The 14290-nt window shown below is 46.8% G+C and overlaps 1 protein-coding gene across 1 annotated transcript; it reads right to left on the bottom strand.

The window, feature by feature from the left end:
* Window positions 1-112: 112 nt before the first annotated feature.
* CGREF1 (cell growth regulator with EF-hand domain 1) lies at window positions 113-14290 on the bottom strand. The gene is made up of 6 exons (XM_037066751.1): window positions 14083-14290; window positions 2389-2500; window positions 1351-1416; window positions 1196-1266; window positions 921-1045; window positions 113-712 (listed from the first exon to the last, which is right to left on the bottom strand). Exons 2-6 carry the CDS (start codon window positions 2493-2495, stop codon window positions 302-304), a joined length of 780 nt encoding a protein of 259 aa, XP_036922646.1. The 5' UTR covers window positions 2496-2500; window positions 14083-14290; the 3' UTR covers window positions 113-301.

Below are 14290 nucleotides of genomic sequence, written 5' to 3'. Positions count from 1 at the left end.
ATGGCCTGATGCTCTCCTCTGCTGTGCCTCCAGCAGCTGGGGACACTGGGAAAGCTGCATCCCTGCTCCCCAAGAGGCCGGGCTGGACCAGTAGACAGATGGCCCAGAGGGATGAGTTTTTTTATTCCTTTATTCAGTCCTCAGCTTAGGGTCTTCATGAGCTGCACAGAAAGACCTGCCACCTAATGGGGCCATGAAGGGGGCACAGAGGTGGTCCTTGTCCCAACATACACACCCCACCCTTCGGAGCTTATGTTCTGGTGCTGAGACTTCTAGGGGCACAAACCTGGATCCTCAAGGTTCATATCTCATCATTCTCCAGTTGTATAGCATGAATCTCAAACTCCTCTGGGGTGTTCTTAGACTCCAGTGTTTTTCCCAGAAGCCCATCTGCTTCCTTTCCAGTGTCCTTGTCCTCTGCCTGTCCCCCAGCCTCCCCTCCAGGGCCTGGGGCTCTTCCTCCAGCCTCCTGTACAGGCTCTGAGGACTCCTTCCTGGCCTCCACCTGTCCCCCAGCTTCTTCTCTGAGACTCAGGGCTTCCTGTGCTTCTTGTCTTGATGGGCTTTTAGTCAACAGGGACTGTCTGCCCACGTCTTGTGGCTCCAGGTGTCTTGGGGCCTCTCCTGGAAAGTTGATGAGCTCTGCAGGTGTCAGGAGCCCATCTCCATTCAGGTCTTGGGTCTCCAGTACCTCATCCACCATCAGGATCACCTGTGGGAGCACACCGTTGCTGTGGGTCCACAGTGCCCAGAGGGGTCTCCTGGAGCCCTGACCCTCCCGATGGCTGTTCGCCCCCACTTGTGTCATGCAGGCTTTGAGCATTCCTGGGGATTCACCACATGAGTCATGATGAAAAGAACCAAAGCCCCAGGGCACTGGTCTCGGGGGAGGAAAAGGGTCCCCACCCAGTGGGGCTTACTGGGCTGGTGGCAGGAGAGTCAGTAGCTCCAGGGGCCAGAGCTGCTGTCAACATGGACAAGAGCTCCAGGCCATCCAGCTGTCCGCTCTGGTCGTAGTCATGGAGGGCAGAGAGGTAAAGCAGGACTAAGGGAGAGAAGCCAGGCCAGAAGGGGCGTCAGAGGGACAGGTGGGGGAAGCGGGAGGCGACAGGGCAGCCCGCAGTCGGCCCCAGCTCTGGCTGCCCTGAGCCGCCCTGAGCCGCCTGTCCACCAGGCCCCTTAGCCCAGCCCTCACCCTGCTCCCGGGTCATGTGCTCTGGGTCCTCGTCCATCCTCTTCAGTCCCTTTAGGTAGCTCTGTAGGAGTCTGACAGAAAGTGGCAAGTCAGTCCACGAGAGGCCAGCCCCCACCTCCAGCCTCAGTCTCAGGCCCCTGGCCCAGGCTACTCACCGGAGCTGCTCCTGGCCTGGCTGGAAGGGGTTGGGTAGGGGCTGCTGCTGCACCTCAGGGTCCAGCCTGGAGGAGGGGGGAGGCCCAGACTCACCAAGAGCCTCCCTGAGGGCCCAGCATACTGGCTTTCCACCCCCAAACTCCTGGCAGAGTTCTCCCTCCCAGACCTTGTGGGGAGGAGGCCCTTATGGCATCCTTAGAAGCAGAACCTTCCTCCCTCGGACTCTGTGTTTGCAGACTCCTAACTGAGTGGGCAGGGAAAACCCCCATAAAACATCCGGTTGGATAGAGGCCGGATGAGGCTGCACCTAATGATAGAAGTTGGAGACCCAAGAAAACAGCGCAGTGAGGGGCAGCAGTTCTACTCGGATGCTGGGGCCAAGGGGCAGGTGTCTGGCCAAGCTCAGTGGCACGGCCCACTTTGATAGTGAGCTAATTGACACCACGGCACAGACTGGACTCTTTGGTCCCCGGGGCTGAGGGAAAGCATGTTGGTTTTGGAGTTTCAATCTGCTCAGGGTCTCTTGGTCAGTCTTTAAAGCTCCAGATTGGCTCTGGGTTCTGAGCGAGGCTACCTGTTTGCCCAAGGCAATCCAGACCTGTGACCGCAGCGAGCTGGCAAAAGCTGCTGCAGCAACTTGGGTCACTGCTGCCAGCCCTTGCTGTTCCGTGTCTGCCCCCCCACCCCACCCAGCATGCACACTGCACAGGCACAAGAAAAACAGTCAAAGAAAGTGGAGATGACATGCTAGCGACCCTTTTCCTTCGGAGCCCCTGCCCGGCCCACAGCTTCTCCCCTGTGCGTTGCACCTCACTGGAACGCCTGAGCTCCAAATGCATCCAGCAAACACTCCCTGCATGTCCACTTCATGTGGGGCACTCTAACAGGCTCAAGGCAGAGGTGGCGGGTGGCAGGAAGAGTTACAGAGGTTAGGGAGGGTACACCCTGGCTGCCCCCCAGAGGGGCCCACCACAGCCTCCGACTCTCCAAAGGCTCCTTGCTCTCCACCCATGGCCCCCACCTCTGAATCCCGTTACCTCGTGGTTCCATCCCTGGGGGCAGCCCGACTCGGGGGCAGCAGCAGCAGCAGTAACATTCTCACCATCAGAGGGAGCATCTTCCCTGGGACTGGAGCAAGTAACATCTTTCCTAGGAGCAGAGTTAGGGAGTCAGGAGGGAGGTGTCTGCCACAGAGTAGGGACCAGAGGGTCACACAGGAACATCCCTCCACCTGCAGCCCAGGCGGCAGGACACAGGGACGTCAGTGATCCCCACGGAGCTCTGCTCAAAATAAATTTTACTCCAGGTCCAGTGTGTGACATGCACAGAGGCCTGCTCTGGCGGAAGTGGCGCTGCGGCTGGAGCCCCTCCCCACAGCCCATTCCTCTTGCCCTGCAGCCCCGAGGTGCTCACAGGGAGCCTGGTTATGTCTGATCCAGGTTGGTCCACTGGTTTTACAGACGGATGCTAGCTCAGAGAGGTCAAGAAAAAGGCCAAATTGGAAGTGCAGAGTCACAAAAGGACCAAGACTTAAACAGAGAGGTGTCTTGTTAGTTAGCATTTATTAAAATCTCACCAAAGAGCAAATCGAACGAGGCTCAGACTCCTTGAAATAGGCCTAAACTCAGGTAGGGGATTGAAAACACAATAAACCGGGGTCAAGGCAGCAGCAGCCCAGGAACTGCTATTTCCCAAGTACAAACAGGAAATCAGTTGCCAATACAAAGGAAAAAACAAAAACTTCCCCTTAGACCTACCTTGTGTAGGCCCACTGGCAACACAGGCCCTTGATCATATGAAAACGGCCAAATAGAGAGAGGCTTGGTCAAAACCACGGAGCGTGAGGCTTTCTGCTCAGTCCCGGGCTGTGTACACACCATGTGAGTTCCTGAGGAAGCAGACGCCCAGCAAAGCTGAGGCCTGAGACCCCGTGCCCACCTCTAGGTAGACAAATCACTGTGTGCGTGGGCTGGGCAGAGGATGAGGAGCCCTCTGACACCGCGCCCTACAGTGGTCTGGCACCGAATTTCCCTGGAGAAAGGTCCATAGCTGTGAGCAGAGTCTGAAAGAGTTCCGTGACCCTGACAACATTCAGAACCACTGCGAGGGTGCGCATCTGCTTCCTGAGAGATGCAGAAGAGCAGCGAGCATCTGGTCGACAGGAAGATACGCGTGGGAGCCTGGCCGTCACTGGGCCAGCAGAGCTGCCCTGAGGAAGCAGCAGCAAAACATGGAAGTCCCCAGGAAGGTGAAGCTACTGAGAGTCCCAGAAACTGTTTGCAGTTTTCTATGCATATGCTGACCACAAAAAATATCCTGAGTCTACAGTTGGTCCACAGTCCCCAGGCTAAATGGGTGCTGAAGCCACAGCTGCCCCAAAGGGGTTCACGAACGTTGGCTGGCAGCCTAGGTCTGTGTGCTTTAGTCGTAGTGCCCAGGGGAGAAGACCAGGTCTTGGGTGTGTGCCAGGGAGGCTGCTGGAACTGAGAGTCCATAGTAACTGGGGACCCTCAGAGGTCCCACCACAGTGGACACCCTTCAGTAAAAGAGGGGACTAGAAAGACAGCCAGGCCTCCATGTCTGGGAAAATGCTTATAAATCTCCCAGTGCAAGTAACTCCAGGGCTGGATAAAAATAGAAAGTGTCTTTTCAAATGCAATGAGCTGGCAAGAAAATAAGAAATTTTCAGTACAAAAGCACACTGAAACCAGTAATCTCAAGGAAAAGTCAGTTTGAAGTCGGCTTTCTCCTCAAGAGTATCCAGCAAACCAAATCTCAGCAAACCTGGAGCTATCAGTTTGGGTGCAATAGAGACCAGTGGGAAGGCCTGGACACAAGCAACAGGAGGAGACCAATAGGAGATATCCCACATAAAGCTGGGATTCAAACAACTCAAATTTCACCTGAGGGTGAACAGAAAGTAAATTTACCCTGAAGAAGGGCATCATAGAGTCATGCTTATTTTGACTTTTGGTGCTGGGTAGAAAGGAGAAAAATATGTCCCCTGAGAATTTGTAATAAGCCTGCTCCAATGTGGGTATGGGGCCAAGCCAGCGCTACCTCTGTGGTTCAAGAACCTAGAGAAGGTCATTTATTTTGAAGTGGTACCTGGTTGATAGTACTTCCAGCTGACAGAAAAAAATGTACACGTTGTCTGATGGAACACAACTCCAATCCAGGGCTCAAAGAAGTTCCCATAGGTAAAGTTTCAAGGTGCATGAACTCACAGCCCAAAGTCATAAATATACAAGGAAATAACACACTGTGAATAAGAGCCAGCTAAATAAGAGCAGGCAAAACCAGACTTGCAAAGACTAAAGATATTGTAATTATCACACACAGAATATAAAGAATATTTAATATGTTTTAAGAAATTAAAGAGAAGCTTTAAACTATGAGAAAGGAATAAAAGCATAAGAACAACCAGTAGATTTGAAGATGAACCAAATATAACTTATACAAATATAAAGGAAAGATTGATTTAAAAAATGCAATGAGTGGTTAAACAGATGATGGAGAATTAACGAAATGGAAAATAGATGTGAATATATTATCCAGAACACAGTCTGTGGGGGAGGAACAAAACTTCCTCTACTCTCTGGTCTTCTAGCTGGTCTAATAATCAAATAGACACAAGGCAGACTAGCAAGAGAAAATAACCAAATTTAATATATATAGCCCTGGCTGGTATGGCTCCATGGATTGCACATTGGCTTGTGAAGCAAAAGGTCCCAGGTTTGAATCCCAGTCAGGGCATTATATATACATACATATGGGGTTGGGGGCCAGGTCCCAGTTGGGGGCATGTGAGAGGCAACTCTATCTCTCACATATCCATGTTTCTCTTCCTTTCTTTCTTTCTTCCTCCTTTCCCCTCTCTCTAAAAATAAATAAATATCTTTAAATATATATATATATATGTATGAAACTTCACATACATGAGACAGTCAGAGACCCCACATGCAAGGGAGGTTCAGGGAGAGAAAGGGAGATCAGGCATATAGGACATTCTAGCTAGGGAGGAGGTAATACATGTTGGGGCTTCAAAAGGTCCTTGCAGGACAAGAAGAGCAGGTGTTCGGTAATTGGAAGTGCGTCCTGCCCAGTAGATAGGTCAAAAGAGGTTATGTCAGATACTCTCCCACTGTGAGCCAGGTCCCTCATTCAGATCCTTCCAGGTCGTCACCGGAGGGCAGGCGTTTCTCCTGAGCTGAAGCTGAAGTTGCTTCTAGCTCAAAATAATTGGCATATCACAGACGTACCTAGTTCTGAACCTCCACAAGTCCACCGAGTTAAAGATATACAAAATATTTTTTAAAGTTTAGGTGGCATGGAGGATGGAGGAGATGATAGAGAAAATTGGGTAGAAGCAGAACTTGAAGAGATAACAGCTGAGATTTTCCCAGTATGTTGGGAAAATGCTGATATTCCAGCTCAGGAAGCTCCAGCCCTAGGAAGCTCCCAGGCAAATTACATAAAGAGAAACACATGCCTAGAGCTTTTGTGAAACCAGAGAACACCGAGAAAGAGAGATGGTCTTAACAGCAGTCAGAAAAGACAAGTCGCCTAAAAAGGAGGACTGACAGCTGACTTTTCAGCAGTGACAGTGACACCAGTGGAGCAGTAGTAGTGCAGTATTTTAATTGGGGGGGGGGCGGTGCGGGGGATTGCCGTTCTAGAATTCTAGTCTCAGTGAAACTGTCTTTCAGAAATTGGGTGGAACAAAAACAATTTTGAATAAATTGGAGGACTCACCACCAATATTCCTTCATTTAAAAAATTCTGGGGGTGGGTGGGTATAAGGGGACTAAATGGTAATGGAAAAAATATAATAAAGATTTTTCAAAAAATAAAACTCTCATTGTGAATTCTTAGAAAAAATTCTAAAGGCTCTGTTTCAGGAAAAAGAAAAAAGATCCTGTTAGGGTCCCAAACTATGGTAATTATGTTAATATATGAGGCAAAAAAGGTGCATTGCACTACAGTATTCGACTACAATAAGATATAAGGTGGCGATGGTTGTTTGGGAAGAGAATAGACATACTGATCAACTTTGTTAAATAAACATGTAAACATTTTAAGGATAATCACTAAAAAAATAGAATACATGACCTCAAACCAGCATAGAATAAAATGAATGAAAAAAATTTTAATCGATTCACCCTGACTGGTGTAGCTCAGTGGATTGAGTGCTGTCCTGAAAACCAAAGGGTCCCTGGTTCAATTCCCAGTCAGGGCACATGCCTAGGTTCCAGGCCAGGTCTCGTGTGGGGCACATGAGAGGCAACCATACTTGATGTTTTTCTCCCACTCTTTCTCTTCCCTTCTCCCTTCTCTGAAAATAAATAAAATCTTTTTTAAAATTAAAAAAATAAATGCAGAGAGAGTCAGGAAAAGAGAAAAAAGAAACTAAAAAAATAAAATAAAAAGGAAGACAAATAGAAAGCATAAAATAATCTGGTAAATAGATTCAAATATACCAGTAATCACAATAAATATAAATTGTATAAACTCACTAGTTAAGAAATAAAAATTACCAAAGTGCATGTAAAACAAAATAGTTATATGCAATTTTCAAGAGACTAACCAAAAAAAAAGAAAGAAAGAAGGATATATAAAGCAATAGTAGACAGAGAAAGCAGGTGTAGCTTTTTTAAAAGCTTTTATTTATTTATTTTTAGAGAGAGAGAGAGGGAGAAAGAGAGGGAGAGAAACAGCAATGTGTGGTTGCCTCTTGTGGGCCCCCTACTGGGGACCAGGCCCACAACCCTGGCATGTGCCCTGACCGGGAATCGAACCAGCGACCCTTTGGTTTGCAGGCCGTTGCTCAATCCACTGAGCTATACCAGCCAGAGCTGGTGTAGCTTTAATGCCATCATTAGACTAGAATTTAAGAAGAAAAGTGTTGCCCTGGTTGGTGTAGCTCAGTGGATTGAGCATGGGCCTGCGAACCAGAGGATTGCGGTTCAATTCCCAGTCAGGGCACATGCCTGGGTTGCAGGCCAGTTCCTGGCAGGGGACACACGATACATTATGTGTCCTCGGCAGAGGCAACCATACATTGATATTTCTCTCCCTCTCTCCTTCCCTTCCCCTCTAAAGATAAATAAATAAAATATTTAAAAAAAGAAGAAAAGTGTTATATAGATAAAATAGTTTTGTTACAAAATGCACAAAAGTTTAATCCCCTAGGAAGATACAATTCTGAACTTGTATGTATCTAATAACACCTACAAGTATCTGGTATATGACTGTACAGCTATTAGAATGGCCAAAATCCAGGACATGGAGGACACCAATTGCTACCAAGGACCCTCACTCATTGCTGGTGTGAATGCAAAATGATGCAGCCACTTTGGAAGCCACTCAGGCAGTTTCATTCAAAACTGAGCATATTCTTACTGTATAACCCAGCAATTGTGCTCCTTGGTGTTTACCCAAAGGAGCTGAAAACTTATGCCCACACAAAAACCCACACAGAGATATTTATAGCAGCTTTATTCATAATTACCAAAACTTGGAAGCAATCAAGATGTCCTTCAATAGATGGATAGATAAGTGGATGGATAAATAAGCTGTGGTCCATCCAGACAACAGAATATTAATCAGCACTGAAAATAAATGACCTGTCAAGCCAAGAAAAGACATGAAGTAAACATAAATGCATATAACTAAGTGAAAGAAGCCAATCTGAAAAGGCCATACGCTGTATGATTCTAACTACATGACATTTGGAAAAAGTCAAAACTATGGAGACAGTAAAAAGATCAGTGGTTGCTAGGGGTTTGGGGTAGAAGGGATGAATAGGCGGGGTACAGATTTTTAGGGCCATGAATAGATTCTGCATGAGACTATAATGATGAGTACACATCATTACACATTTGTCCAAATGCATAGCACATACAACTCCAGAAGCGAACACTAAGGCAGACTGTGGACTTCGGAGAATTACAGTCCAGATAGGTTCACCAGGTCCTCATGTCCCAGGTGGCAGGGATGATGGTAATGAGGAAGTTATGCATGTGTGGGTATGGGCTGAAATGAGAAGTCACTGTACCTGCTTCTTAATTTTGCTGTGAACCTAAAATTGCCCTAAGGAAAAATAAAGTCTTTAAAAAGAAAACCCGGCATAACAAGGAGAAAAATCTAATCAGCCAGTATGGTGGGAGAGTTTAATGTATCTCATTCAGTAATTAAGCCAACTAAAAATTAGTAAGAAGTAGAAGATTGAATAAAACATTCAATAACCCTGAGCTAATGGACAAATAGAGAACCCCCTTCAATCACTTAAAAGATACACAGTCTTCTCAACACGTGGAATATTTGTAAAAACCTACAAGTTGTACGCCAGAGTATGGGTCAACAAATATCAAAGAATCAGGCTCACACTCTGTGACATACCTAAGATGCAATTACATTAGAAATCAACAAGAATGGTGTGAAAAATCTCATATATAGAGAAATTTAAAAGGCACACTTCCATATGGATCAAAGAAGATAATGGAACATGTTATCTACTTAGAATCGGATAATATTGGGAAATATGCATCAAAACAGGACACATGGCAAAAGCAGTATTTGAGGGAAAGTGGATTGACTTAAAAATTTACAGTACCTGGCTGGTGTAGCTCAGTGGATTGAGCATGGGCCTGCGATCCACACGATCGCGGTTCGATTCCCAGTCAGGGCACATGCCTGGGTTGCAGGCCAGTTCCCAGCAAGGGACTCATGAGAAGCAACCATACATTGATATTTCTCTCCTTTTCTCCTTCCCTTCCTCTCTAAAGATAAATAAATAAAATCTTTTTTAAAAAGTTTACAGTAGAAGAAAAGCTAAAGCTCATGAGTTAAGCTTTCAACTCAAGAAGCTGGTAAAACAGAATAAATTTAAAGAAATTAAAAGAAAGGAAATAATAAAAGCAGAAATGAAAAATTCAAAAGAGAGGAGCAACAAAGCCAAACAATGGTGTTTCTAATAAAAGAGACAAAGTTCTGACAATTTTCATTAAGAACAAATTTAAAAAGGCACAATAAACAATATTAGGGGTTGCCCTGCTCTGGTGAAAACCTAAGGCCCCACCCCTTACCAGGTAAGAGGCATGCTGAAACAAAACAAAAAACAAATTTTAAAAATGCCCAAATGAAAGAAAAGCTCCAGAAAAAATACAACTAAGTGATAAAGAGATAGCCAACTTATCATATACACAGTTCAAAACACTGGTAATTAGGATGCTCACAGAATTGGTTGAATATGGTAGCAAATTAGAGGAAAAAACTGAAGGCTATGAAAAGTGAAATAAAGGAAAATGTACAGGGAACCAAAAGTGTTGAGACAGAAACTGGGACTCAAATCAACAGTTTGGAGAAGGAAGAAATAAACATTCAGCCAGAACAGAATCAAGAAACAAGAGTTTAAAAAAAATGAGGAGAGGCTTAGGAACCTCCAGGACAACTTTAAACATTCCAATATCCAAATCATAGGGGTGGCAGAAGGAGAGAGGAAGAGTAAGAAATCGAAAACTTATTTGAAAAAATAATTAAGGAAAACTTCCCCAATCTAGCAAAGTAAATAAACTTTCAGGAAGTCCAAGAAGCTCAGAGAGTCCCAAAGAAGTTGGATCCAAGGAGGAACACACCAAGGCACATCGTAATCACATTAGCCAAGATGAAAGATAAGGAGAGAATCTTAAAAGCAGCAGGAAGAAAGGAGAGAGTCTCCTACAAAGGAGTGCCCATAAGAATGTCAGCTGATTTCTCAAAAGAGATCTTACAGGCAAGAAGGGGCTGGAAAGAAGTATTCCAAGTCATGAAAGGCAAGGACCTACATCCAAGATTGCTCTATGCTGCAAAGCTATCATTTACAATGAAGGGCAGAAAAAGTGCTTCCCAGATAAAGTCAAGTTAGAGTTAATCATTATCCAGCCCGTATTATATGTTAAAGCAACTTATCCAAGTAAAAGAAGATCAAAGATATGAACAGGCTCACAGTTATTAACAACTGAACCTAAAACAAAAACAAGGGCAAACTAAGCAAACCACTAGAACAGGAACAGAACCACAGAAATGAAGATCACATGGAGGGTTATTGGTGGGGGAGGGGGAGGGCGAGAGAGGGGGGAAAAGGTACAGAGAATAAGAAGCATAAATGGTAAGAAGAAAATATACAAGGGGAGGTTAAAAATAGCATAGGAAATGTAGAGGCCAAAGAATTTGTGTGTGCAACCCATGGACATGAACTGAAGGAGGGGGAATGTGGGTGGGAGGGGGTGTGCAGGGCAGAGGGGAATAAAGAGGGGGGAGGGAAAAAAACAATATTAGGAATGAAAATAGGAACATGACTACAGAAATAGAAGAAATTTGAAAACTTACCAGATAGAGCCAATTTCCCAGAAAAACCTAAAAGCAAAACTGATGCAAAAAATAGCAAAATTTCTAGTCCGATCATCATTAAAGAAATTAAAGAACCAATAAATATTATCACATAATGTGTGAGGAATTAGAAACCTTAGCTGTTTCTAGAGAGCAACCTGCAAAAGTGTATTAATTGCTGTGAAACTGATCCAGCAATATCATTCTGGGAATCACATAAAGAAGAATATAATTGGAAAATAAGTTAGGTATACTCTTATAGCTATACTCTTATAGCTATGTTATTAATTCATCGAAGAAATGAAAACAGCTGGGAGGAACACTTAGGCAATGGCTAAGCAAATCTTGTTATATGATGGAGTCACTAAACATGGTAAAATTTTCAAACTCATAAGTTTTAAAGGCTAAATGGACAGATTTGAGCATGTCAAAAGTTTAAACTTCTGGGTGTGGCTCAGTGGATTGAGTGCTGGCCTACAAATCAAAAGGTTGCAGGTTCGATTCCCAGTCAGGGCACAAGCCTGGGTTGTAGCCTAGGTTCCCCAGTTGGGGGTGTGTGAGAGGCACCGATCCATTTATCTCTCATACATTTATACTTTCTCCCGCTCTTACTCCCTCCCTTCCCCTCTCTCTAATGAGTAAATAAATGAAATATTTTTAAAAAGTTAAACTTCCATATCATGAAAGATACCATAAGGAGACAAATGATAGCAGACAGGAGGAAATGCAGCTAGGGCTCAGGGCTACTCAGGTTCTCAGTAGGGAGAAGCTCACCACCACCTGGGCCTCAGCAGGGGCTTGAAGACAGAATCTCCATAGAAACCCCAAGGAGACTGGGTGGAAATCCAAGAACTGCATATATGTGCCCAAATCCAGGAAGATTACAGCCAGGTCCCTGTCTACAGAGCGCCGTGCCATTGGGAAGCAGTGGCTGAAAGAGGGTCTAGGTGAATGGCTACTTCACTCAGTTCTTTATATTCAGGGCTACTGGTTTGAGAGGTGGGGGTGCAGGGGTCAGCTGAGGGTTCCAGGCTCCAAGTTGGAAGGAGGGCTATATAATGGCTGACAGGGACAGCGAGCCAGAAGGAGAAGGCCAAACAGTATGGGCCATGGAACTGGATGCCACAGAGGACACCACAGGAAGCGCCAGCAGAAGTTAAGGCCTTTGGTGGCAAAGACCAGGAGGGTGAACATCCATAGGAAAGGAAAGCGTAAACGTAATTTTGTAGAATAACAATAAAGGGTATTCATTTCCCTCTTGTTTATTAAGCACCTATTGTATATGAGGCACAACTTTACAAATTAATATAAAGTAGAAATACTTTTTTTCCTTAAAGCTTGCAAATGCACACATTGGAAAACATACCAGTGTTAAAACAATGATTAAGAGAAAGACAGAGAAAAACAGAATTGCTAAGGAAGAGGTGGCATAGTCCCAGAGTTTGGGTCCCCACCTCAGGCTAACTTCAAACTCAGGCTCTGCAACTCACTAGCTGTGACTTCTGTGTTTCAGGTTCTCCACCTGCAACCCCTCATGGGGGGGCGTGGTCAGGTTCCAGGAGACAAGATATGTAGGGCACTGTGCTCTACATATCTTGTAGAGCTTGCATAATACCTTTGCCAATACCTTTTATAAAATAAATAAATAAATAAATTAAATAAAATAAATAAATTTATTTGTAAATACAAAGGTATTTGTATTTATTTATCTTTTTTACTTTGTTCATAATGAAAATTGTCAGAACTTTGTCTCTTTTATTAGAGAGATTGGCAAAGGTATTTATATTGGCAAATATAAGGTATTGATATTGGCAAAGGTATTTATTTGCTCTTTATTTATTTCTTTATTTGCTCTTTGTTTCTTTATTTGCTCTTTATTTATTTGCTCTTTTATAAATACCTTTGTATTTAAAGGTATTTATTTATATTGGCAAAGGTATTTATTTATCTCTTTTATACCTTTGCTCTTGTAGAGTTTGCATAATACCTTGCACAATACCTTTGCCACCAAAGGTCTTTTTCCTTCCAGAAGTTTTCCTGACTGCTCTGCAGTGGCTGCACACAGACCCAACACCCCCGTCGCCCCATCTGAAAACCCTGCATTTGCTTTCTCCTCCCCATCTGTTTACTGCTGGGACCTAGGCCAACAGGAGGCTCTGGAGTAATTTAAATTTCTCAGAGCTGTCAAAACCTGTTACTCGGGCTTCACATGGCATCCGCTGGCAGTTGTCTTCTAACAGAGAACAAAGAATACCTCTTGTGGTAGCGGTTCAGGCACAGAGGGGAAGCACCCCTCACATCTCACCAAACTACTCACTGGTGAAGCCCACTGAGCCGGTATGAAAAGCCGGTCTACCGATTCTTCAACACTGTGTCACAAAAGCTCAAGGCTAATGCACCTCTCCTTGTATATGAGCTGGACTTAACGACCCAGTGCTAATGAGTAGATGAAATGATGCTGCCTGACTTCCAAGTCAGTCGCAAAAGGCCACAGAGCAGCCGCTGTCTCCCAGGGGCATGGGGAGGAGGCCGCGGGGAACGCGGGTGAAATGGCTGGCGGCCAGCGGATGCTCCTTGAGCGGCTCAGAGACTCCAGGATGTGGCAGGGGCCTTTCATCTTGCATAACTTCCCATCCAGTGCGAAAGCTGCCTCCACAGCATCCCTGTCAAAGGCCATTCAGCCTCCGCTTGACTTTCCAGGACGCGAGCCTAGCACCTCCCGGGGCATCCATTCCACTGCTGGCTAAGTCTGTCCCGAAGTTATTTGGAACCGAACCTTCTCCCTTAACGCCCCTCTCTGGTGCCTCCCATGCCTCCCAGCACAGCCTCCCACCTCCCAGCCACCCCCAGACCCCCCACCCCCAACTCCCACCCACCCCCCCAGACCCCCACCCCCAGCTGCAGCCAAAGAAAACGCGCAGTGGCTCTGACAGCCACAGGGGCCCACTCCCGGGAGCGGGGCTCCGTCCTGCCGCTGCCAGCCGGACGACAACCTCCGCCTCCCCGTCCCCTTTTCGTCATCTGTCAAATGCGGGTGAGACTCCTGCCAGCGCCCTTCTCCCCGGCGGTGTCAGGGCGACAGCCGGAGGGAAAGCGCCGGGTTAACCGGGTTAACCGCGAAACCTCCTCCCCGGGGGTCGGGCCCGGGGAGGTCGCCAGGCTTCCCGCTCCCTCCTCCACCTGCTCTCCCGGGAGGCCAGGGACTCGGCAGCGGCCGCGCGAGCTGCGGGGATGCAGCGGGGCTGCGCCTGCAGCATCCAGACCCAGAGGCCAGGGGGCCGCCTCGGCCCCGCAGCCCGGCTGGGGTGGGGGTCCCCGGCCGGCACCCGCAGCCCGCCCGCCGGGGCCGGGCTCGGACCCACCTGCGGCGGCGCGGCTCCGGCTGGGGGCGGCTGCGGGCAGCTGCGGCGTCGCTCGGGGCCGTGCACCAAGCTCCTCGCCGCCCTGCCCGCCTCCTGGCAGCTCCACGTGTCCGGTCCACGTCGCCCTCCCGGCCGCAGCCGCCGCCCTGGCCCGGGCAGAGTCCTGGGCGCCAGCTGGAGGGCAGGGCAGCCGCCCCGCCCTGACCCG

The sequence above is a fragment of the Sturnira hondurensis genome, unplaced genomic scaffold, assembly GCF_014824575.4.
Source record: "Sturnira hondurensis isolate 20B ecotype Veracruz unplaced genomic scaffold, ASM1482457v3 Scaffold0016663, whole genome shotgun sequence".
Classification (NCBI taxonomy): domain Eukaryota; kingdom Metazoa; phylum Chordata; class Mammalia; order Chiroptera; family Phyllostomidae; genus Sturnira; species Sturnira hondurensis.
This window is presented reverse-complemented; position numbering and strand designations above follow the sequence as displayed.

Excerpts from the sequence above, each read along its gene's own strand:
- CGREF1 (XM_037066751.1), bottom strand. The coding sequence starts at position 2,495 with ATGTTACTTGCTCCAGTCCCAGGGAAGATGCTCCCTCTGATGGTGAGA. Across the intron at positions 1,417-2,388 it reads CCCAGGGATGGAACCACGAG|GCTGGACCCTGAGGTGCAGC; the intron begins GTAACGGGATTC and ends CCCCTCCTCCAG. Across the intron at positions 713-920 it reads ACTCTCCTGCCACCAGCCCA|GTGATCCTGATGGTGGATGA; the intron begins GTAAGCCCCACT and ends GTGCTCCCACAG.